The sequence below is a fragment of the Mesocricetus auratus genome, unplaced genomic scaffold (genome assembly GCF_017639785.1).
Source record: "Mesocricetus auratus isolate SY011 unplaced genomic scaffold, BCM_Maur_2.0 Super-Scaffold_100011, whole genome shotgun sequence".
Taxonomy (NCBI): domain Eukaryota; kingdom Metazoa; phylum Chordata; class Mammalia; order Rodentia; family Cricetidae; genus Mesocricetus; species Mesocricetus auratus.
Genome location: NW_024429195.1, coordinates 78796251 through 78821139, shown reverse-complemented (window position 1 = coordinate 78821139; position 24889 = coordinate 78796251). Strand labels below are relative to the sequence as shown.

The 24889-nt window shown below is 43.1% G+C and overlaps 1 protein-coding gene across 1 annotated transcript in view; it reads right to left on the bottom strand.

The window, feature by feature from the left end:
- The window catches only part of Utp20 (UTP20 small subunit processome component), an 83023-nt gene extending 60716 nt beyond the window's left edge, over positions 1-22307 (bottom strand). Inside the window, exons 1-16 of the mRNA XM_040755104.1 lie at positions 22088-22307; positions 20952-21032; positions 17328-17394; positions 17065-17197; positions 16052-16240; positions 14240-14321; positions 13445-13582; positions 12785-12940; positions 12109-12255; positions 11852-11986; positions 10980-11057; positions 9077-9255; positions 4981-5136; positions 4758-4846; positions 3316-3421; positions 399-549 (exon numbers count right to left, since the gene is read on the bottom strand). Coding sequence (XP_040611038.1) covers positions 399-549; positions 3316-3421; positions 4758-4846; positions 4981-5136; positions 9077-9255; positions 10980-11057; positions 11852-11986; positions 12109-12255; positions 12785-12940; positions 13445-13582; positions 14240-14321; positions 16052-16240; positions 17065-17197; positions 17328-17394; positions 20952-21032; positions 22088-22132 — 1932 coding nt within the window. The 5' untranslated portion in view covers positions 22133-22307. The remainder of the gene's footprint in view (positions 1-398; positions 550-3315; positions 3422-4757; positions 4847-4980; positions 5137-9076; positions 9256-10979; positions 11058-11851; positions 11987-12108; positions 12256-12784; positions 12941-13444; positions 13583-14239; positions 14322-16051; positions 16241-17064; positions 17198-17327; positions 17395-20951; positions 21033-22087) is intronic.
- Between the last annotated feature and the right edge of the window lie 2582 nt (positions 22308-24889).

The following is a 24889-nucleotide window of genomic DNA, read 5'->3' as shown; positions in this document are numbered from 1 at the left end:
GAGAGTAGCAACATATCACAAGAACACATTCTTCTAGTTTTAAGTTGTAAGACATGAATAGGTTGTTTACCTATTACTAAAAGCACAATTATCTAGTCTATAAAATATGTACTATGAAGGGCTGTTGTAATGGAGATTTAGTCCAGCAACTACCACTTATGAGTACATAAATAAAAGAAAAATCATTTTATTCCTCTAGAGTTTTTCTACCAGAGTCTTACTGAATCGGAATCTTTAGAGGCAGAACCCTAGGATTTGTAATCTTACTGATCGCCCTAAGCAGTCTTGCTGTGGCCAGTCTGTGGACAGGGTCATCACTGCTCCAACAGAAATCCCACAGTAGCGCCCTCTGATAAGGAACCAGGTGGGAACGGGCCGAACTCACAATGCAGTATTACCTTGGAGACACCAGTTGAAATGTTTGCTTGTAACTTGGGAAATAACTCCATTAAAGCTTCCTCAGAAAGCGGCCCTTTGCATCCACATAACGCTAGCCTCTGGTAATAGAGATCAGTCAACAGCAACACAGATGGCTCTGTCGGAAATGTTCTGCAACAAGATGTTTATGAGATTCAAACTGCACCACACGGCTAAGTTACCAAGAAAAGTCCGCTGATGAGGGAAATATAAAAGGCAGCAGGCTTTAAGTTTTATAGAGCTTGCCAACATCATTTTATAGTTATAGCAGCCCACACCTAAACCTTCCCGTGACAAGCTCAAATTCTAGAAAAGGTAGCCATAGCACACTGAAAGATACTCAGTAGAGCAGTGGTAAATGCATCAAAGGAAGGAGGCCACAGAGGCAGACAGAGCTCAGTTGGCAGGACCAGTGGGCAAAGTGGAGTATTTGATATAGGACAGCCACAGGATGCAGAACTGGAAGGAAGCAGATAAGGCAGAAGAGTGAATCCAAGCCCACTCTGATGCATTCTTACCCACAAGAACATTAGAGACCAGGGTAGCTGGGGCCAAGCGAACAGGGAGATACAGGTGATGTCAGGAATCACAGGGGTCATCAAGAGGGACTTGTTGAGGACTGCCAGTGAGGGGGTGATGACAGGTGGAGAGCTTCCCAACAATACTAGGAATTGCATTCAGGGCAGGAACACTTTGCTGGGGGCTGCCTCATGCCCTGTACACTGCTTAGCCACAGCCTTGGCCTCAACCTACCAGAAACCAGAGCAGGCCTCTCTGGAAGTGCTACTTCCAGAGTCAGAGGCTGTCCAAAACAAAAGTACAGGCCAGAAAAACCAAAGCAGACCATTTTGTCATACAGCAGAAGATAACAGGTTCTCAGATATGCAGGTCACACATGGTGAAGCACAACAGCAAGAGGTCGGAATATGTAGAGTAAGTCATCAAAGTGGCAAGGGAAGGCTGCAGTGGTGAGAGTTAGGGAAGGATGCAATGGTGAGAGTTAGGGAAGGATGCAGTGAGAGTTAGGGAAGGCTGCAGTGGTGAGAGTTAGGGAAGGCTGCAGTGAGAGTTAGGGAAGACTGCAGTGGTGAGAGTTAGGGAAGACTGCAGTGGTGAGAGTTAGGGAAGACTGCAGTGGTGAGAGTTAGGGAAGGCTGCAGTGGTGAGAGTTAGGGAAGGATGCAGTGAGAGTTAGGGAAGGCTGCGGTGAGAGTTAGAGAAGGATGCAGTGAGAGTTAGGGAAGGATGCAGCGGTGAGAGTTAGGGAAGGATGCAGTGGTGAGAGTTAGGGAAGGATACAGTGGTGAGAGTTAGGGAAGGATGCAGTGAGAGTTAGGGAAGGATGCAGTGGTGAGAGTTAGAGAAGGATGCAGTGAGAGTTAGGGAAGGATGCAGCGGTGAGAGTTAGGGAAGGATGCAGTGGTGAGAGTTAGGGAAGGCTGCAGTGAGAGTTGGGGAAGGATGCAGTGAGAGTTAGGGAAGGATGCAGTGGTGAGAGTTAGGGAAGGCTGCAGTGGTGAGAGTTAGGGAAGGCTGCAGTGGTGAGAGTTAGGGAAGGATGCAGTGAGAGTTAGGGAAGGATGCAGTGGTGAGAGTTAGGGAAGGATGCAGTGAGAGTTAGGGAAGGGTGCAGTGAGAGTTAGGGAAGGATGCAGTGAGAGTTAGGGAAGGGTGCAGTGAGAGTTAGGGAAGGATGCAGTGAGAGTTAGGGAAGGATGCAGTGGTGAGAGTTAGGGAAGGATGCAGTGGTGAGAGTTAGGGAAGGATGCAGTGGTGAGAGTTAGGGAAGGATGCAGTGGTGAGAGTTAGGGAAGGATGCAGTGAGAGTTAGGGAAGGGTGCAGTGAGAGTTAGGGAAGGATGCAGTGAGAGTTAGGGAAGACTGCAGTGGTGAGAGTTAGGGAAGGATGCAGTGGTGAGAGTTAGGGAAGGATGCAGTGGTGAGAGTTAGGGAAGGATGCAGTGAGAGTTAGGGAAGGATGCAGTGGTGAGAGTTAGGGAAGGATGCAGTGGTGAGAGTTAGGGAAGGATGCAGTGAGAGTTAGGGAAGGATGCAGTGGTGAGAGTTAGGGAAGGGTGCAGTGAGAGTTAGGTAAGGATGCAGTGAGAGTTAGGGAAGACTGCAGTGGTGAGAGTTAGGTAAGGATGCAGTGGTGAGAGTTAGGTAAGGATGCAGTGGTGAGAGTTAGGGAAGGATGCAGTGGTGAGAGTTAGGGAAGGATACAGTGGTGAGAGTTAGGGAAGGATGCAGTGAGAGTTAGGGAAGGATGCAGTGGTGAGAGTTAGGGAAGGATGCAGTGAGAGTTAGGGAAGGATGCAGTGGTGAGAGTTAGGGAAGGATGCAGTGGTGAGAGTTAGGGAAGGATGCAGTGAGAGTTAGGGAAGGATGCAGTGGGCTGCTAGGTTGGGAAACACTAACTGGAGAGGAGAGCTTGCCTGGTGTGTGTGAGGCCTTGGGTTAAATTCTCAGCATCACCAAACAAAACAACTTTTTTTTTCTTTTTAAATGTAGCTGGGCTGTGCATGGTGACATATGCCTTTAATTTTAGCAGGTGGGAGGCAGAGGCAGATGCATTTCTGGGAGTGCAAGGCCACCATGGTCTACCTACTGAGTTTTAGGGCAACGTAGAGACCCTGTTTTTTAAAAAAAAAAAAATCCAGCTAGCATAAAACCTAGGCATATAATGAAGTATTCATTTGCAAAAATGACTATATACTTAAAATACTTAAAACCTGTCAAAAATCACTTATTTCAGTTGAAGGATCTAGTATCAACATTTAATTTCCCCACGTGACTGTATTCAGGTATAGGATAGATTAGATTTCTGTTATATCTAAGACTTCACAAAAATGGGCCTTTTATATTTGGTTCATTATTAAGCCAAAAACCTTTACTTACAACACTAAATTTTTCACCCGCTCCACAGGAACCAGATGAAGAAGTTCAGAAGACTCTTCCAAACTCAGCAGAGTGTTTACAGCTTGACAAAGAACAAATAAGCTTCCTGAGGGCAGAAAACCAGGAAAAGCGCATTACTTCTCTGTCTGCTGTGAAACATCTCATTATCAACATTACTTATAGGAGGCTCACATAAAGGCAGTCTGTGTTCTAATACAGTACTGTATGTCAAATGTCCAACTGTAACAGAGCAACACACAGTCTCAAGTCAGACATGTCCCTTTCTTATAGTGAACACATGCCTGCAGCAGAGAATAAAAGTTGATACCACTGACTGAGACAAGAAGCCAGCTGAGGCTAAGATCTCTATTCCAGACCCGAGTGTCCGAGTCCTGCCCCGCTGTGCACTTAGTCAGAGTCACAATGCTAGATCTGAGATTTTCATGTTAGGGCTCCCCAACCAGTGATATACATGTACATATTTCAAAATCTGAGGGACTCGAAAACCTGAAGCACTTTTTGGTCCTAAACATTTCAAATAAGGGATACAGTCCACCCTCCAGCATCACCCAGACTAGAACTTTCCTTTAACAGTAGCCCTGAGCTTTTCAAAAGCTCAGTTATCTGTATATAAAATTACTCCTGCTGAAAGTATTCTTCAATTTATATTAAGTCACATATCTAATAGCGTCTCACCAACAGATATTCAGTTAGCACAAATTAAACAGTGACTTGCAGCATAGCAACCTGTTCCTGCCTGCAGGAGGCAGGCAGGCCTTCTTAGTGATGCCCTGTGGTGGTCTGGACAAGAATGAACTCCTGGATGTGGACACTTGGCCCCCAGCTGGGGGTGCTATTGAGAGGAGGTTCTTGAACTTTTAGGATACAGGGCCTTGCTGTGGGAATCATCTCTGAGCTTCCTTCTCTGGCTGCCTGCAGCCATGCCTCCTCTGCCATTATGCACTCTTCCTGAACTGTATGCGAACACAAACTCCTGTCACTTTTGGGCATGGTACTTATCACAGTAACAAGCAAGCAGCCTGAGTGGTGTTTGGAAGGAAACGCGTGCACTGAATAAGGGACTCAGGAAAGTTCGCAGGCAGAGGGAACACACATGTGAATAAGGGTGTTTTGTTTCAGGTGAGTACATGGAGCAGCTTGGAGCAGGCGTATCTAGGGGTTGGAGGACCAGGAGACAGCAGGACTGAAGTGTCCCATATTGGAACAGCCTCTTGATACTTTATGTTCAGGCAACTTGGACCAGGTCATACATTATGGGGTGGGTAAAAGTGACCCATGTCCCTGCCACATGCATTGTTCATCCAGGGAGTTCGAGCAGAATAGTGTTAGTACTATTCTCTGGCATGACACATGTTTACACTTACTTTGGGTGTGCCAGACAAGACCAGGCAGAGAGAGAACAAGTGCTGATTGTCACTGACCTTTTCCAAAGCTCCCCTTGTCAACAGCCACGAAGAGTGAATCTATGAAGCATGACACGAGACCTAGCACCTTCTCTCTCTCAAGAGGTCTGCTCAAGAAGTGCAGAGAAAAAGGGAAATGCTCAGATTTCTATGTAATGGCTTATTCACACAATGGCAAAGAATGGCTAACAATTTTAATCAAAATGTTAAACACTTGTAAAACTAAAGCTTATTTTCTTACCTAATATGAGGTAATACCACCAGGGCTGCCCAAGACCGAGAAAGGTAAGTGGTGTCTTTACTTGGGGGTAACTGGACTATGGCTAAGAGATGGTCTAGTACCGGAAACTGTTCCTCTCTTCTCTTAGAGCCAGTCTTCCTCTGCTTTAAGTAGGATCTGAAGGGTAAAAACAATCAACAGATACTTAACACAACGAGGGAACAGGAGGTGAAGGCTGGATGCAAATAAACAAACTTGCAGTGACAGGCTCTTCAATTCATGTGCCTGCTTGCTTCTCTATTTTAACCCATTTGTACCTTGGCCCAGGTCCTGCTAGTCCGAGGCACTGCCATGCATTCTGTGCTGCCGGGCAGATCTCTTATGAACTGGCACAAACCGGCCTCTTCTACTCCTCATTTCTTATTTACTTGAGACAGAGTACAGCATGCGCCCTGGCTAGCTTGGAACTTGCAGCAATCCTCCTGTCTCTTGCCTTCTGAATGCTGATGAGATTATAGGCATGAACCATTACAATCAACTATCTGTTTCTTTTTTTTACACGAACTTTACTATTTTCCAAATGAAGAAGGATTGTCACAAAGTTACCATGTTAAATTGGCAAATATCACTTTTATTAATTATGATTGACAGTTCTCTGACTTTAACATGGCGCAAGGTTATTGAATGATGTTTTATGACTTAGCACGTTATGTGTTAGTCATATAGTTGTAACTACCCCCTTTTCTATTCTTGCAAGCCAAGTCACAGAAATGAGAGTTAATATGCCTTACAACTTGTCATCCATGTCCAGTTTTGTTAACTTGTATAATAGAAGGGGGCTGTAATGATTTCTGCTATTTGAATCAACAAAAGGTCACATATTTTTGTTTTATACTTTTCAGGACATAGAGTATTTGGAAATAGACAAGTAAGTTAAATTAACTACCAATTCATTAGTCATTTTACCTTTTATTTTTCCTAGACAGTTTCTCTGTGTAGCCCTGGATGTCCTATAACTCACTCTGTAGACCAAGCTGGCTTGGAACTCATAGAGAGATCTGCCTGTTTCTGTACCCCACGAGCCCCCAACCAAGTGCTGGGATTAAAGGCATGTGCCTCCACTGCCCAGCTACTCATCGTCGTATCTTGTAGTCTTTTTGGCAATGAGCATGATTTGACAATCTATAAAACTATAACTCAGATGATGTTAAAAAAAAAAGTTGTCATTATCTGCCCCAGCACTGTCCTGTAGTTAACTTCCCTCCTCATCTGGAGTCTTGAACTCAGACCTTGCAAGGCTCAGTCCTTTCCACAGCGAGAGTAAGTACAAAAGCCAACTCCAGGAAGGACTGGTCCTCTCTCCTGCTCCTTGCTCACTGCCTAACTGCCTCACCAGGTCCCTCTCCACAGCGACATTATCTTCTGAGCTAGGAGAGGCTTCTCTTACTCAGTTTCACCCACTGTCTACAGAGGTACATGAGGATTTAAATGAGCATTTCCACATCAATTTTCTCTTCCTAGTGAGACGGACAGCTGGGATGATACTGAAGTATGACGTTTAAGACAGGGTTTCTCTATGGATCCCAGGCACACCTCAAACTTACAATGTTGCTTAACTTGGACAGTAACTGCAACACTCTTCTCGTCACCTCCTTGTTTGGATTCTAGTCAAGTGTACAAGTGTCTATGTGCAAATACATATCACTATACTCAGCTCAAACCATTACTCAAAAACCTCCACAGGAAGAGTTAAGTCAAAGGTGACCATTCACACAGACTCCTCAGGGGATGGAGCAGAGGGATGTTTTCTCAGGCAAAGAGACATTGAAGTTGTAGCACGATCTAAATTTTTGTACTGTGGATTTTTCTCAGAGGATTAAAGAACTGTGAGGTGTGGCAGGCGGCCTCATCAATCCCTTGGCTTCCCTGAGGGGAAGAAAACAAAGCAGCCTCACTCCACAGCACAGAACCCAGAGTTCTGGGCACTTGCAAGGGGAGACTGGCTCTGGGTTGTGAAATCAAGACATAAGGCCTAAGGAAATGATTCTCCAGGAGTAACTCATTACCAGACTCAGGTAAAAGAGCAAGACTGCGTAGGCTCATTTGACAGAGAAGCTACTTTGAGAGTGGGAGATGTACACAGGCAATAAGGAGGCATGTCTCCCCAGTTCTCAAGCTCACTTAATCAAAACCATATGCTGTGTGACTGGAGACAGTGCCCGTCACCCCAGAGAATGTAGCCAAGTTCAAAGCCGAGAACTTAGCAAGACTCAGGGAGCGTACACTAGTGTCTCAAAGCAAACCACAAGGGTGGCAATAGGTACAACCACTCCATCAAACAAAGTATGGAAACAACGGAATGGGGCCAACAAGATGGCTCAGTAGGTAAAGGCACTTGCTGCAAAACCCAATGACCTGAGTTTGAGTCCCAGAACGCACAGAGCAGAAGGCAAGGACCTACTTGCAGAAGTTATCCTCTGGTACAGACATGTCATGTACTGCTCCCACCCACCACAGGAAACGAAAACACCTTAAACCATTTGTAATACAACGGGATAAATGGAGCAGACTATGGAACACAGATACAGCCCAGAAAAGATGCCCAGGTGATCTATGACACAGGCACAAGGGCAGCACCTGAGAGCAGCTTTTCAACAAGCATTGCCAAAGCATTGAAGACACCAATTAGAGCACAGCGAGTTACATACTTCATAGGACAAAGGAAAGAAGAAGGGAGAGAGGGGATACACTGTGAGGTCCTAGCTCTAAAACAAAAAAGCAAACAAAAAATCAAAAACACTTCATTTTTCAATATGTTTTATAGAACTATTGCTTCTGTCATGAATTAATAAATTGTATCTGGCTCTTCAAAACCATGCCTTCAGAGTCACTACAATGCTATTTACAAGAAGTGGGTTCTAATTCTTCATATTGACCATAAAGCCCCAAATCCCACTTTGGGATATTCACAGGGCTGAAAGCACCATGTTCACGACAGCTGAACACGCAGTGGCCAAGCAGCAGGAATGTTCTCCTGCATGTGAATATTAAAGTGTTCCGTTCTTACCAGGGAACCCTGCTCAGAAACACGGAGGGATGAGTTCACGAATATAGCAACCTGGGTGAACCTCACAGGAACCGTGCTAGGTGGAAACGCCAACCACTCGCAAAGGTGCACTGCACAATTCTACGTGTAGAAGGTTCTCACGGTGATATAAAAATGGGAGGGCTGCCTGAGTACGAGGGGTTAGGAATGAAGTGTAAGCTCAGCTATTAAAAGGTGTATAAGGGAATTGTGAAGTGAGCAGGGGAAAGGGGCCTGGGAGAGGGCTGGAGGGAGAAGAAAAATGAAATCATTGTCTTCGAATTTTTAAAAACTGCAGGGCAAAAAGGGACAAGGATGAATACTTCTGTGCCTTCAGGTGGTGGCGACAGATCTGTTGAGTGATCACCTGCACATACCCAGAGATGCATACGGACAGGGGAGTGCACACAAACAGGAAGTCTAGTGAGGCTGCTAAGTTGTATCTAGTTCTAATACCTCAGCAAGATTATGCAAGATGTTACCAGTGGGAAACATACACACAGAACCTCTCTATATTATTTCTTGAAATCACATATGGATCTAAATGATTTTAAAGGTTAAAAAATTAACGATCACCTTTTTTTTTCTTTTTTGGTTTTATGACACAGGATTTCTCTGTTTAACAGCCCGACTCTCCTGGAACTTGCTTTGTAGACCAGGGTGTCCTCGAACTCATAGAGATCCACCTGCCTCTGCCTCCTGAGTGTTCGAATTAAAGTCTAAAGGCATGCGCCACCACTGCCCAGCTACTCACCTCTTTTCTTAATAACCCTCTGAGATAAACAAAGCTAACAGATTTCTATCTCCATCCACATTTTTCTACACTTACATGCACAATATTTGTTTTAAACTTCTCAAACTGCAATCTTATGAATAACTGTGTGCACAGGCACAACCTGAGTCTCCCACAACACATTATCATCGACATTTTTCTAGAGAATATATAAGGTTGTCATTTTGGGCAACATACTCGAACATCCAACTAGAAATGGATACCTTACCATCACCACAGGGGATGGATTTAGAACTTACCCCACAGTCTGTTGTGAGAAAACCAGAGGGTATTTTTCAATGGCCATGGAGCCAGCAGTGGGTGGAGCAGCCTTGTTCAGGATGAGCTTAGCTAAAATGGCCAGTGCTTCGTCGCAGACCACAGAGTCGCCTATCAAGAAGCAATTCTCAATGTAACAGAGAAAGCTCGGTAGAAAGAGCTGAAGACAAAAACGGAAATGAACCATCATTAACAGAGGCAGACGTCAGATCACCCAGGGAAGAGACCACAACACTTTAACAGAGTTCCTAGCAAGCATCAGTATTAAAGTTCTCCATGAGAACAACAGAAGCTAGATGACAACGTGGCAACATCATGAGCGCTGCGGGGAAAAGAGCCTAGAATCTGATGCCTAGCCTACTAGCAACGAAGTGCAAGGAGGGAATAAGCATACTTTAGATACACTGAGCCTTATGCTCCCGCCATTCACCTTCCCCAGGAACCTGCAGGAGCTACGACACTGACATAGAGTAAAGTAAGAATGAGAGGGAAAGGCACAGCCCAGGAAACAGGAGAAAAACAAAGGGCCACCCTTGCGGGACATTTGTCCAATGGGCTGAGAGCAAGTCCCGTGAGGAAGTGCTCCAGGAGGACTCGAAGGAACGGGGTGGGGGAGTGGGAGGGAGCTGCCATGCAGGTAACTCATGATGCTACTGGGAGACAAATTCACAGACAAGGGCTTCTGTCAAGAATGAGGCAATGGCTAATTCAAGGTAAGGCACATACAAAAGGACATGTAAACCTAAAATTCTCCCTGCTTACACATACAAAAGGACATGTAAACCTAAAATTCTCCCTGCTTACACATATAAATGGTAAATAGGAATTCAATCAAAACCCGAGATAGAACTCTCCTGGGAAGAGAGGGGATAAAGGAACTAAAATAAACGTCCCAGAGGAGAACGTCTACAGACGAGGCCAAAACTAACACACCAAGGAAAGAACACACTCAGGTGAATGCAGACTAAATACCAGGGAAAATTAGGGCAAGGTTATTTGATGACTGCTGCTGGTAACATGGGAAAACAAATGATTTGTCTTTTAGCCTTGTCTAACTGGTTCAAACACACACACGCACACACACACACACACACACACACACACACACACACACACACACACAGTCTCCTGATCCTTCTGTCTTCATTTCCCAAGTGTTGGGACTGTAGGTATACATCACCACATCCAGATAAGATTTGTATTGTAATGGTGAGTGGGGTGAGAGGGGTCTAAGACTTGCTATGGAGCTGAGCATGAAACTATTCTCTGTTTTTAAGTTACACCCAAGTTCTTTAAACTGACTTTTCTATTTTACCGAATGGTTTTATAAACTCAATTACTGCTAAAAACACAGTGGCTACTGGCTATCATTTGTTTTATGTGTGTTTATGTTTGTGCGTGTGCTCACGTTTGTGTATGCACGCGCATGTGTATGCTCTGAGACAGAGCCTCACTCTAACACTGGCTAGCTTAGCTCCTGTTATATAGTCCAGGCTGGCCTTGAACTATAATTCACTGCCTCAGCCTCTGAAGTGCTGGGAGCATGTGTCACTCCTGGCTTTATTTTTTGCCATGGTTGTTTTGGAGGCAGGGTCTAAGTAGCCCAGACTGGCCTTAAACACTCTGTCAAGTTGGGTTATGATTTCATTTTCTTGCCTCCACCTCCCAAGTGCTGGGATTACAGTCCAACCTAGACAGAGAACATTTTAAATGACTTCCCACATAAAGTATCCATATAACTTATGATGGACTGTAACTGCTTTAAACTATACTAAAACAGCAAGCACCAATTATGCTCCTCTCAAAAAGCAACAAAAAAGAATCAGAATTCCAAATTTGATTATATTGTCACATATTTAAAAAGTACCTTAATGTCTTGCTTACCTGTTCAAACTGCTTCATAGCAAACATGACTTCAGAAAAATCCAAAATCAAACGTCTCTCAAATTTGCTTTCAAATATCTGTGAAGCAAAGATGAAAAGTATTCATAAATGTATACAGCAGCTCCTCCCTCAACTCCAACGTAACTACAGTAAGGGATGGCAGGCACACCACACACCAATCAGCAGATGCAGAACCCGGTAGCTCAGTGACCACTACAGAACCTAAGGCTTTCAAAGCCCACTACAACGCAGACAGCAGATACGATCCTGCTTAGAAATCGTCTGGGCCTTCCCTACTTACAGGGTAAAGCCTAACCTTTCACAGCCAAGACAGTTCTACTGCTATGGTGTCACACTTTCTCAAGTGCTTGTGTGCTCAGACTACACACATTTATGAACACAAGTCAGTCATTAAAGTTCCTTTGTTGGGTGTTTTTTCCGCTGTTGGCAAACTGTTAAGAAACTTTTAAAGACTACTCAAAGCACATGTCCTTTGAAAAGCTTTCTGCTTTCCTAGTAAGTAGAATTAGCAATTATAATTCAATAGACGTTTCTAAGCTATTAACTCACTACATTGTAACTACTCATTCCCAGGCTCCCTTCCCCAGCCATGACGGTAGGCATCATCTCTACCCCGGCATATGTAGCACACCCACTGCACAGAAAGCGACACACGCTCAGTAATGTTGGCTTTGAGATTTATCCTGCTTCATCCTGCTTGTTTCCACTATGGCGTGCAGCTGCCATCTCCCTAACAAGCTCAATCCCTTGGGGGCAGAGCATTTGCCATGCTTCATTTGTATTTCTCAGCAGGTATACTCAATGCTAAACACATTATTAACTACACAAGTAACATCTGCTGAAGTAATTACTTTTTCTATGGCTTCTTTGATGAGGGTCTCTGGTAAGGAAACATTTTCAGCTAGGAGCAAAGCAGAAACCACATCCAAGAGGGTCTTCCGGCAAGACGTGGAAAGATTGTCAGTTTGTAATGCTTCAGACAATACCTGTAATAATGAAGGAAAAACAAGGCACACATAGCAATCTCCACTCCATCCCTACCCTCCAGTGCTGGGCATCATCAGACCAGCCTTTAACAAACTCTCAGGCACACCAGACTCAAGCTCACCCTACAGATGTCAGCAGGCCTGGTTATTTTTGACCCACTTCCGTGTTTCACAAGGATCAGGAATGTTTCCAGCAGCCGACTCATCTGTTCAGAGTTTTCACAGCAGTTTTTTTCCGTCACTTTATTGTGTAGCTCCAGGAGTGATTCCTTCAAACCAAGCATTTGGGAGAAAGTAACTACAAAACACCAAACCCATTTGCTCATGCGATAATGGGTGTCCTGTGACAGTTCACCATCTCATATTCTTGCTTACTACCGGAGAGGCCACATTTTGGGCATCACTAGACAGTGGCAGCTAGTATTTCCTGAGTATTTCGTTCTTTGGGAGTATTTACTCAACACCCTAGCAGCATCCTTGACATAGATAACATCGGCCCCATTTTATCACATGAAAATACCAAGGTACTCTTGTAATAAGTGGTAGAACCAAGACAAACAGGAAATCTGGCAATTCTCTCAGTCCCTATGATCCACTGTATCGAAAGATATCATAAAACAAACAAGCAAGCAAACAAGAAAGACTACAGGGGAGGAAGGAAGATCAATATATAGGTAGAAGTATAAAGGAGATGATGATGAAATACAATCTCTAACGGTGCTCAGCTCAGCTCAGAGCAATGACAAAGGGTATGCAGACTGTCCTGATATATATCCATTCCTAAAAATTAGAACTTACTTGCAAACAGTCAAAAAATACATCAAAATGTTCCTTATAGATATAGACTACAGTGGATTTGGCCATGTTTTTTAGTGTTTCCCCAACTAAAATCCATGGTAGTTGAGTTTCTGTTTCAGTAACTGGTCCTAGTTTTTGCAAAATGAGCTTCAACGCCTGTGGGAATGCAAGAGAAAGCAATTAAAACATTTTTGGATAGCAATTTTAAAAAGAGGTCTTAAACTGTGGTTTATCACTCCAATTTTATTAAAAATTTAGCATGGAATAATAGAGGATATGACAGCTTTGACTTTTAGCTCTGCAGCCCAGGCTGTGCTTAAATTTACAATCCATTTGCCTCAACATCCCTGGCTAGGATTTACAAGTGAGTACCAACCATACTATCTAGCCTTAGGATATGGAATTTATCATAGGACAGTCTCCCCGCTCCACTCATAACCATCAGTTGATGTTATAGCCCCCAAGTACTCTGGAACAAAACCAATGTGATTTTCTGAGTACAAGTACCCAAAGTCTACATTAAGAAGCACATTATAAACCTCGACACCCCCCCAGTTTGTGTTTCCTATATAGCCTAGGAATTCTACCCACCCCCCACACCATCCGCTTTATTCTTTAATCCTTCTACAAAGACTCCAAGTATTTCTCTCCGCTCTTTACCTGGCCTGTACAGGAATGAAACATATTTCTGACTCCTTTGCACATCTCAAAGAGCAACTGTCCAACTCCTTCCACTTTTTCTGGATGCTCATTAAGATCAAGAAACATTAAATTGAAAAGTGCATTTTTATCAGGGACCTAAAATGAGAAATGGAAAATTGCATTTACAATACAAGTATGTCTAAATAAGAAACCACACTATTTTATATATTCATATTTAAATAGGCTATGAAAATGTCTGAAAGGAACAGACATGTGTAATGATTTCAAACTAGTAGAATCAGGTACTCACCCTTGTAATTGTAACATGAGGGTGATGAATTCACTAGTATGATAGGAAGGCATGTGCTAAGAAAAACAATATAATGCAACATTCTATCTTCTAAAGTAAATCAAGTGTTTATATTTTATAAACATAAAAGAAACTTAATACCAATGTTTTATTACAAAACCTAAAATTCACCAGAAAAAAAAAGTCAGACAAATATAGGCGGGACTATGCTATTGTTTCCTGGCAAGAAATCATTACAGAAATCCCTTCACTGACTTACTCAAAGGGAACTTTACATTATGTACAATGAAAGCTGTAAAGACCCAAGTAACAGAGTGACTCAAATTACAGTTCACTCATTAGTTGGCAAAGACTAAACCTTAGTGTGACATAAACTGAAAATAATAACAAGCTTCTATTTATGTATTTTAGAAAGTTACTTTGTAATTACATTTAGACATCTATTCTGGTCATCGGATTCTTGACAATTTACTACCAATAAGTACATAAAAGAGCATACTAACCTTTCTCATTAAAAAAGTAAAACTTTCAGCAGCAAAGTTTCTTATGTGTAGTTTTTTGTGAGCCAAGAGGGTACTGTACATGCTGTAAAAGGAGAAAGACGGGGCAATTAACAGTATCAGTTTAGTACAGATATGTTCCACGTCAGCAATGCTAGGTATGCACACATGATCACAGAGACAGCCATGATCAAACAGAAGGCCGAGGCCAGAGACAACAGGGTAGGTTAAATGGTGTTGGTCTTCAGAGAAACACTTCATGAAACAGCGAAACTCATAATGAACTCAGAAAGGCCGGATGAATTTGGGTGTGAACTGAAGAGGTTATTATCAGGAAGAGCAAAGATGGGCTAAGTAGAAATAAATAATCACTCAGGAAATAATAAGGAGGGAGAGGTACATCTCAAAGAGCAGTGGTGATATGGCGAGAGAGGGTGGGAAGCAGAGGATGGAGCTGCCCAGGTCAGCATGCAGCGCTGGAGCCCAAGCAGAGGAATCTGGGCACTAGTTTACATTTGTGCAAGCACTTCCTTTGCATTACTTCACTCAGAGCAGCTCTATAAGCTGGGTACTATTATTGCCCCCATTATTTAGACAGTGAGCTGAGGGAAAGGCTAACTAAGCATGTGTTCGCTGTCACATACCACACAGCTATACCTAATTATGTAACCACAAGGTTAGCCTGCTTAATGGTGGGAAAACACAGAATATGGCTATACTATTTTTGCTATGTCCCTAGTATCCAACAGTTCCTTACTAATAGCAGGTACCAATAAATAGTGGCTGAAATATCATTTCAGTAAGATTAATTTGGCGTAACAAATAAAGGAAGAAAAAAGAAGCTAATGATCTAGTTACAAAAAACAGTCAATAATGGAAACTTGGGGCATCAGGGCAGGAAAGAAGCAAGTATCAGAGAGAATGGGCAAAGAGTGCACCCAGAAGTTATTTCGAGAGTCCCCACAATGGAGTTGAAGACCTCATAGTGGTCCAAGACCCTTTTTGATCTGACCTTTTCCTACTGTTTCTCTGCTGTTAACCTAATCACTCTCACCCTTACACACAGAAAGCCTCTCCCTCCTAATATAAACACAGAACAAGGACTCTATCTGTTTTATATGTGACTATCCCAAGTAATTTAATAGCAGACAGCAGTCACTGAAAGTTCACTGAGTTGTATGAATGACAGAAGAGATCTGGAACCCTGAATCCGTAGATCAAAGGATGCCTCTAAGGAGCCTAGAAGAATGCTGGCTTCACCATCCTGCTCCACATCCGCACTTTCTGTTGGGATGCACAGAACTGACCTTTGATCCTACAGTAATTAATTACAGTAGAAATAACCAGAGAACCAAATGGAGAGCTCTGTTAAGTCTGACGGATTTAAACAGATAGGAATCTTTCCTTTTCTTTAGACAAAAAACCTCCAAGGAACTCATTCTCCTTTCACATTCCTGAGTATGTAAAGATGGTATCTCTGGTAGCTGTTTTAAACAGGGTTCTTAAACAGTTCAGGGGTTTGTAGAGGACAGGATTATATTACAGAGAACTATAATAAAGCTTGTGTGATCTAAGTGAAGAAATAAAACAAAACACAGTCAAAGAGGTACAGAATTCAAAGCCATCATGGCTAATATGGGGGTGTGGGTTGCTAATATAAATTCCAAGTCAAGTTTAGACAGGTAGGAATCATTTTAGGAGATGAAGATCATGGTGCCTGGCAAATCAACTCTAAACAAGGAAATGCTCTGGAGTCAGGGAGGTCAGGGCAAAGGAAGAAGGCTAATCAAAACACGTACAGAAGTAAAGGCTCACCTGTATATCTTGGACATGTCCTTCACCATCAGTCTCCACAGGTACTTGTACAGATACGACAGTGAGGTGAAGGCCCATTCTAACAGTTCTGTGTCCTGGGTCTCCAGGATGGAGGTGATTGTCAGGAAGAAGTCTTCAAAGTGCGGATAGAAATCAGTCTGCAGATCTCGTGCCAACTGTACTACCAAACTGGATTGAGAAAGAAGCAACCAATTAAAAAAAAAAGGCTGTTTAATGACATAGATAGCCTGCGATTGTTTCATGAATTAAACTGAAGCACTTCTAAGTCAAGTCTCTGTTGATGCTCCTTTAGTTTTTGAGACAAGATCTTGTCTTGTTATGTAGCCCAGGCTGGACAAGATCCACCTGTGTCTACCTCCTGAGTACAAAGATTACAGTGTGTCATCCTTCACTGCTCAAATCTTATCTATCTATCTATCTATCTATCTATCTATCTATCTATCTATCTATCTACCTACCTACCTACCTACCTACCTACCTACCTACCTACCTACCTACCTATCTATCTATCTATCCTTTCTTCAAGACAGGTTTTCTCAAGTGTGCTCCTAGTTGTCCTGGAACTCACTCAGTAGACCAGGCTGGCCTCAAACTCACAGAGATTCACCTGCCTCTGCCTCCCGAGTACTGAAATTAAAGCTGTGCATCACCACTGCTCAGCAGCTTAAATCTTAGGAGATACAAAATTCTTCAAATCTTAACAGATGAGCAGAGAAGCCAATCAGAAATCGTTACTGCATAACTTGGGACACCCATCCTAGTGTCAAAGAAGCACACAGCTCTTATAGGAGCCGTATGTGTAATGTACATATGACAGAGCAAGTGTTTTCCTGCTTTACAGCAACACATTGTTTCCTGATACAGTAAACTAACAGAGAAGGCAGAGTTACCTTGTTTCTAAATTATAAACACTACTTAGGGCCAGTGATGAAACATGACTTTCTTCAAACTCAGATAAACACCATTAAGCCTTCATTTGAGAAGTGACTTACTCCAAAAGAGGTTGGTAGGCAAAACTGTTCCTAATTTGCAGGTGAGTCTTCAAGCTCTGAACTATTTCATTTTGATGATAGACCAACTGGTTAAAAGATTGGCATTTATCAATGACTTCTTTGTAAAATTTTCCTGGATTAACACAAAAAGAAAACAAAGAAAAAGAAAAAAGGATTATGTTCTGTTTCTCCATTCCAGCACTAGTTAGAAATATAAAAAGTACAAATTATGGGGGAATAAAATATAAACAAAATGAAAATACCGAAGTGTTCTGTAAGGTTCAGCTCTCTCCACTTCAGCAGAGCCTCGAAGAAGTAGGTTTCAACGTCCTGCAAGAGCAAAGCAGCCCATTAGTGAAGCAATTCTGAAGCAACTGGTCAAGCTTGAGTGCAAACTATGCACCAATACCTCAAGACAAGGACTAAAGGTCTCAAAAGTCCTGTTGTGCTTTTGAAGAGATGACAGTCACTGGAAGTTTAACAGCAACCAATGAATTATGAAAGTGATTCTTGCTGCTCTGGCTGTGTAAAGCCCATGGAATAATCATAAGAAAAGCTGCCTACACAGAAAATGTGCAGCCTCTTCAGTTCCCTCCTGCTTTTAGACATATGGACTGCTACAACCCTGTGGGTGGGAAACCTGACACTTTATTTAGACAAGGTGCTTATGCATCCTTATTACACTGAGAGGGAATTAAAACAACCTAAAAACCCAACAATAAAGGAAGAGTTGTAATAACTTATGGTCTATACATACTAAAGTGTATTACTGAATTATGTGGCTATTAAAAATCCTATTAGGGCCGGGCGGTGGTGGTGCACGCCTTTAATCCCAGCACTCGGGAGGCAGAGGCAGGCGGATCTCTGGGAGTTGGAGGCTGGGCTGGACTGACAGCCTCCAAAACAATACAGAGAAACCCTGTCTCGTAAAACCAAAAAAAAAAAAAAAAAAAAAAATCCTATTAGGAGCCAGGTGGTAGTGGTGCACACCCTTAATCCCATATTAAAATAATTTTGTTGTCATTAAGTAGAAGGATTTTGATGACACATCCTAGTGTAGTAAAAGTACAGTATATGCAAAATATATACTGATGTATCTAATTCTTATTAAAAACAAAAAAAGCTTTAAGAAACTTCTACAAATAGCTATATATGTTAGTTTTAATACAGTATTATGTTATCTTGCACTTTGGAGAAGCAAAGCATAATGGCTTAATTATAGAAAATAAAGACGTAATAGTCTACTGTCATTCTTTAGCATGTTATCAAATTAGTGTATCCTTTGATTGCATTATGTTGGAATGTGTGAAAATTACTACCTGAATTGCTGGACAAAGCAAGTTGAACACAGACAGTCTAATAAGCTCTGCTATGAGCAACAGGCACATGATGAAAATGATTTTCACGCCCAGAAGGAGGCTTAACTGATGATTGATGAGAGGCCCAGCCCACTGGGGACCATGCAACCCCTGGGCAGGTGGTCCTTCATGGTATAAGAAAGTTAGCTGAGCAAGCCACGGAGAACAAGTCAGTAAGTAGCATTCCTCCACAGCCTCTACTTCAGTTCCTTCCTCGAGTTCCTGGCTTGAGTTCCCTACTTGATGGACTATTAACAGTAAGCTGAAATAAACCCTTTCCTCCCCAAGTTGATTTTGGTCATGGTCTTTATTATAGCAATAGAAATCTGACTAAGACAATGAGAATGGAGACCAATAAGCCCCAACTGAGGCCAAGGAATTTTTAAAGAAAAATTAGATACCAATATACACTCATTATGTAATTTGTTATATTGTACATGTTCATCTTTAACATTTACTGCTTGGTACTTTTTGACCTCTCCTGTAGCTTCCACTAAAACCACCTGCTGAACCCACAGCTATAATTCTGCCTCTACATTCACCTATGCTCTAGATCCATGTTTTTTGTTTTGTTTTTGAGACAGGGTCTCACTATGTAGCTTGACTGGTCTGAAGCAAGATATGTAGACCAGGCTGGCTTCTAACTCACAGAGATCCACCTGTCTCTACTTCCCAAGTGCTGGGATTAAAGACGTGACAATACACTCTGCTAGTCAAATGTCTTTTAATGTTTCCCCTAGTGGTCTAGCAGTTAGGATTCAGTGTGCTTTCTGGTACTGTCCTTTTCACTCAAATACTCTATGGACACTATAATTGTCATGGTCACAGACACTACACATCAAATTCAATAAACACAACTAATTATCTTCCTCTAAGAATTGTGTTCTCTTTCTCATTAGCATTTAATGTATTCTGAGAGAGAGAGAGAGAGAGAGAGAGAGAGAGAGAGAGAGAGAGAGAGAGAGAGAGAGAGAGAGAGAAGCTGGGTCTTGCTATGCAATCTAGGCTGGCCTAGAATTAGCAATCTTCCTGCCTCAGCCTCCCCTGGAATCACAAGTGTGTGCCACCACACACAGCCTTCACAAATCTATATCGCTGAGTGGTATCGTTAACACCCTGCTATTGGAACCAAAAACTTTAGCCCCATTCCCTTCCTCTCCACATATCTAGGTAACAATTCCTATCCACTCCACTTAATAGCCCCGAAACTTTCCTTCTGTTTTGGCTCACTATCATAATTATTTGTCATTTAGATGACCATCAGATCTTCACAGCTGGTTTAGACAGACAGGCCAAAAATCTTTTTTTTTTTTTTTTTTTTTTTTTTGGTTTTTCGAGACAGGGTTTCTCTGTGGCTTTGGAGGCTGTCCTGGAACTCGCTTGGTAGACCAGGCTGGTCTCGAACTCACAGAGATCCGCCTGCCTCTGCCTCCCGAGTGCTGGGATTAAAGGCGTGCGCCACCAACGCCCAGCCAGGCCAAAAATCTTAAGCCGGATCAAGTCACTTGCTCCCCTGTTTACAATTCTGGAATAGCATCCTATAGCTCCAGAATAAATTCCAAATTTGCTTGGCACATGAAACTCTTCATGATCTTTCCCATCTCTCCTACTTCAGTCACCACACCCACATGCACCCTAAGCACATCTTTTAAGACTGAACAGTTTTGTAGTATCTCAAACGCGACACAGATTTCCTAGCTTATGCTGCTTTTCATAGATCTTTCCCTCAGCTTGGAAGAGCCATTCTTGTCCTCACACAAACAGCAAAACTCAATTCGGGTAACATCTTACTTATATAGATCACTTTCTGACATCCTTTCTGATACTCTCAAAGAACTTAGGAAAGTTTCTCTTCACTGTGAGTTCTCAAAGCATTTCATGCGGATCTAGATGGTACCATTTAACACACTAAAGTGGTCGCAGACAATTCGCAGAAACACTCAGGACAGCAACAGATGGTGAAGAGCTGAGGTTGAAATCCCCAAGTTAAAGGTGTCCACATCAAGACCTTAAAGGTTAGCAGAAGCACACGGGCTCGATGCAGCAAAAAAGGAAAAAGTTCTTCAGAGAGGAACGACAGGAATGTGGTTAGAATGGGAAAACCATGCATCTTTCCTTTCAAGGAGCAAGAAACTAAACCCTAAGAAATCAGTTTCTTTGAAATCAGAGCTGGAAAAGAAACCCAAAACAACAAAAACAAACCAGAACCAAAACCCACCAGGTCTGCAGACCCACTTGAGATGTGCATGAGAAAAGTGTCATGCTGACTGTTTGACACTGCGTCACCCAACTGAACTTACAGCAAGGACGGAAATGTCCTGTCCAGTACGGCACCTCTCCAGAAAGGTGGCAGCTAGCAACACACAGCTATTGAGGACTTTTAAAAGTGAATTTAAAATGCATTTGCTATGTGTGCTTTCTTTACTAAACAACACAGGTCTAAATTGCTGCCACGTACATTAAAAACGTCTTGAAAAACAATTACATTAGTAAAACGGTTTGAAGGCTGGTAGTATCACGGCCTCTCACCTCATCATAGCTTGCAGTTCTGTCGATACGGTGGATGATATCAATGTTCACATTCCCCAGTCTTTCAGCAAATGTAAGAAACTGCAAAGAAAGGCATATTTATGAGGCATTAGCATTCAGTGCTGCTATCTTGGTATCGGTTGGTGAACACTACACTACAGTCACACCAGACGCCGAAGGTAGAATGTTGAGAGCTTCCAAAGCTTTTTATGAACTGTCATCACAAACAACGGTGCCCTTAGCTTGTCATTTCAGACTTGTGTAACTTTTTTTAAAATAAGAACAGCTGCCACTGATGAAACACAAAAGGTAAAATGCATTGTGTAAACTACTTGGTGACAATAAATATTTCTATGTTTTTGCATAACTTATTTTGTTTTTGTTTTTTAACATATATCTCAGGTTGGCCCGGAACTGGCTATGTAGCCAAGGGTGACCTTTAAATTTAGCCTCAGATCCGCCTGTTCTGGGATATCAGACACTAGCCACCACACATTATTTACCTATTTATTATTTATTTATTATTAATGAGGTGAAGGTGTGCTGGAGATCCAACCTAGGGCTTCCGGCACGCCAGCCAAGTACTCTTTAGCAACTGATCTGCCTCCTAAGCGATGGCTTTCAAATACGGAGGAAGCTGGATGAATGCTGACAAGCAGACCGGCTGAGTCTTCCGTATTTCACAGAACACTCAAAGAACGGGGGGGGGGGGGGTCTCGCTAAATCACGTGTGCTTTTTGTAAAACACAGGCAGACCCGGCCACAAGAAGATCTGGAAAGACGCTTGGAAGCACTACAGTGGCTTGCTGCACGCGCCGGCCCGCCCCACGTCCCTCGCCCCTCGGTTGAGCCTTTAAAGTTACAAGGGGAGACGCACTCGCAGGAACTCTCCCGGCTGTACATCTGACCCCGGACTGAGGGGAATTCGCCAAGACAGGCCCGCGCTCGCCGCCGGAAGGCGAAAACTGCAGTCCAAACTTCCCACCTTCCCCGGGAACTCGTGTTTGCTACACTGGCACAGCCTCCCACTTCGGCCGGGGCTCGGGGCGAGCGAGCCCAGCTTTGCCCCGACCCTGCAGGTCCCGGGATCACGCTATCAGCGAGTCGGGTAGAGGCAGGGGGACTCCCGCGCTCACCCGGTACGTGTTCTCCGTCTTGTGCGAAAGCGGCTTGGTCTTCATGGCTGCCGAGGAGCAGCGGCCCTCCGAGGGCCTCGGGAAGGCAGGGAGGGATCCGCGGGTAGCACGGAGGGGAAAGCGGTCTACACACGCTACTCTCCGAGGCCGCGTGGCCGGCTCTCCTTCACGTGCAGCTCGCGCCGCTGGGCGCCGCCATATTGAGAAGCTGAGCTGGGTGGGTCACGTGGGCGGAAGAGGCGGAGCGAGCACGCCCGCTGGTGCCCAGCAGCCTGTCCTGTGGTTTGCTTGAGAAGTTAGCCAACACAAAACGGGCTCGGTGGTATTTTTGTGGACTTTTTTGCCTTGCTGTGTTTGGGGGAGTTTTTCTTTGTTTTATCGTCATTTACTTGTTGGCTTTGATTTTCGTTTTTATAGATTTGTTTTGTTTCTTGCTTTTTTTTTTAAGCGTCCAATGTAAAGTTGAGTAGGTAAAGAGGAATTTGGGAGAGGGAAATCATGATCAAACTATATTGTGTGAAAAAATTAATAATAAAGAAACATGTTTTGTTATGAAAAGAAGACATCACAGTCATTGTCAGCTAACATTGCTGCTTGCTATATACCCCGCACTGTTAAAAGCCCTTTTCACCCATAATTTACAGCGATGCTTGTTATTCTCTAAAAGTGATCAAGAGGGTTTGAAAACAGTTTTGGGATTCAGGCAATTCAAGGGCACCACAACTCAAAAGCCTTGAGATCAAGTCCAGAGATCCTTTTGCTCCTGGGATTGTTGCAAGCCCTTCTTTTGATGTCTATAGCCGCTTGGTCTTATTATTCACTTAATGCGATAGAGAGATGTAATTAAGTTTTCGTCCTTAAACCATTCATCTGGGTGGGGTGGAAAAAACAATGCTGAGCAGTTGTCATTTCACTGTTCAGCTCAAATTCATCAAGGATATGGAGTAGACAACACGTGGGTACACATTGTGGTTTTCACCTAGTTGGCCTGTGTTGGGTTACACAATCTCTGTTCTCTTTGGGGATTCTCACCGCCATTTGCTTATTCTCAATCTATGCAGTTACAATGACAACGGGGTTACCTCTGTCTCCAGGTTTGATACATGGCCCAGATGGAGACAACAAGAGTGTAAAAGTAAAATGCGATCAGTTCATGTGTGTGTGTGAGAGAGAGACAGAGAGAGAGAGAGAGAGAGAGAGAGAGAGAGAGAGAGAGAGAGAGAGAGAGAGAGAGAGAGAGTTCCCAGTCAGATCAGTGAACGTTGTTCCTAGAACTTGTTGGTTGAATTATTGGGGAAACAAGGCTCTTTCTACTTAGTGACTATTACAGTTGGTTATAAACTAACTGAGGATTGCTGGTAGCCATTTTACCTTACAGGGACAACCAGCAAGAAGATAAATGAATGAGGATATACAAGTGTAGAAACCATACAGGAAGAGATCAAGTTCCAGATGACAAATTTTGGGCATCTGGCTCTCTGCATCTGCACATGCACTTCTCAGTATGTGAGCTGATATGTTCAAGCAAGTGAGAGTTGGAGTTCCATCACTTGCAACCTAGATCAATTCTTTCCAATTAGTGGTTCTGATCCACATAGGCATCATTTATGTACTAATGTTCCCAGCAAGTAAAGCAAAAGCTCCATAACCTTTTATGAACTGACCCCAGGTGTTACATTGCTTCATTTCCACCCTACTTCATGGCAGAGTTCACTAGATTTCAGAACAGACACAGATCATGCCTCTTGAGAGAAAGAATTCAGCAGTATTGGTGGCTACATTTTTGCATGTGTGTGTGTATGTAGGTGGTATACAAGCATGTGTTAGGCACAGGTGTGTACATACCTGAATGCGGAAGCCAGAGGTTGATGTAGGGTGTCTTGTTGATCACTTTCCACCTTACATGTTGCAGTGAAGTTTCTCAAGTGAAACTGTAGCTCATTGATTCAGCTAGTCTAGTAGCCAAGTTGCTTTGGGGAATATCTATGATTGTAAACATACTGCAATGTCTGTCTGGCATTTATATGGATGTTGGGGAATCCAAACTCCAGTCTTTACGCTTGTGATGGATATTCTTGGTTGCCAACTTGATTTCATCTGGGATTAACTAAAACCAAAATGGAGGGCTCACTGCTCTGAAGCAAAGCACCCAAAAGCTAGTAGAGCTGTGCTGAAATTTGCCTTTCTATCGGTTCTATGAATACTTGAATTAACTGTTAAGTATTAAATATAAGTGTTCAACATGGTCCCTCAAGCAACCTGCACACACAGCCTGCATCCTTTCAGGAAGATGACAGCCTTCATGTAACACACACACACACACACACACACACACACACACACACACACACACACACCTAACAATATGACTCCCAACTACCCTCATTGCTGAACTCAAGCTGTAAATACCTGCCATTTCTTTTCTGTCCATCTTTCCTTTCTTTTCTTTTTCTTTTCCCCTGGTAGGGTTTACATATGTGTCCAAGAATGGCCTCAGACTCACAGTCCTCCCGCTTCAACATCCTTTGTGCTGCACTTGCAGGCAGACACCACTATATTCACCTTAAATTTACCAGATCTTCTGAAGATAGGGAAAGGATAAGCTTTTTATGCATGTGTATGTATGTGGGGGGAGTACATGCATGTGTCTGCAGGTAGTGGTGCATATAAACATGTGTGCATGTGCTTTCTTAGACCAGAGGTTGTCATCCAGTGTCTTCCTCAATTGCTAGCCACAGAGGCATGGGCTCTGTCCTGGAACTTGCTCAGATGCCTCTGAGATCCATCTGCCTCTGCCTCCAG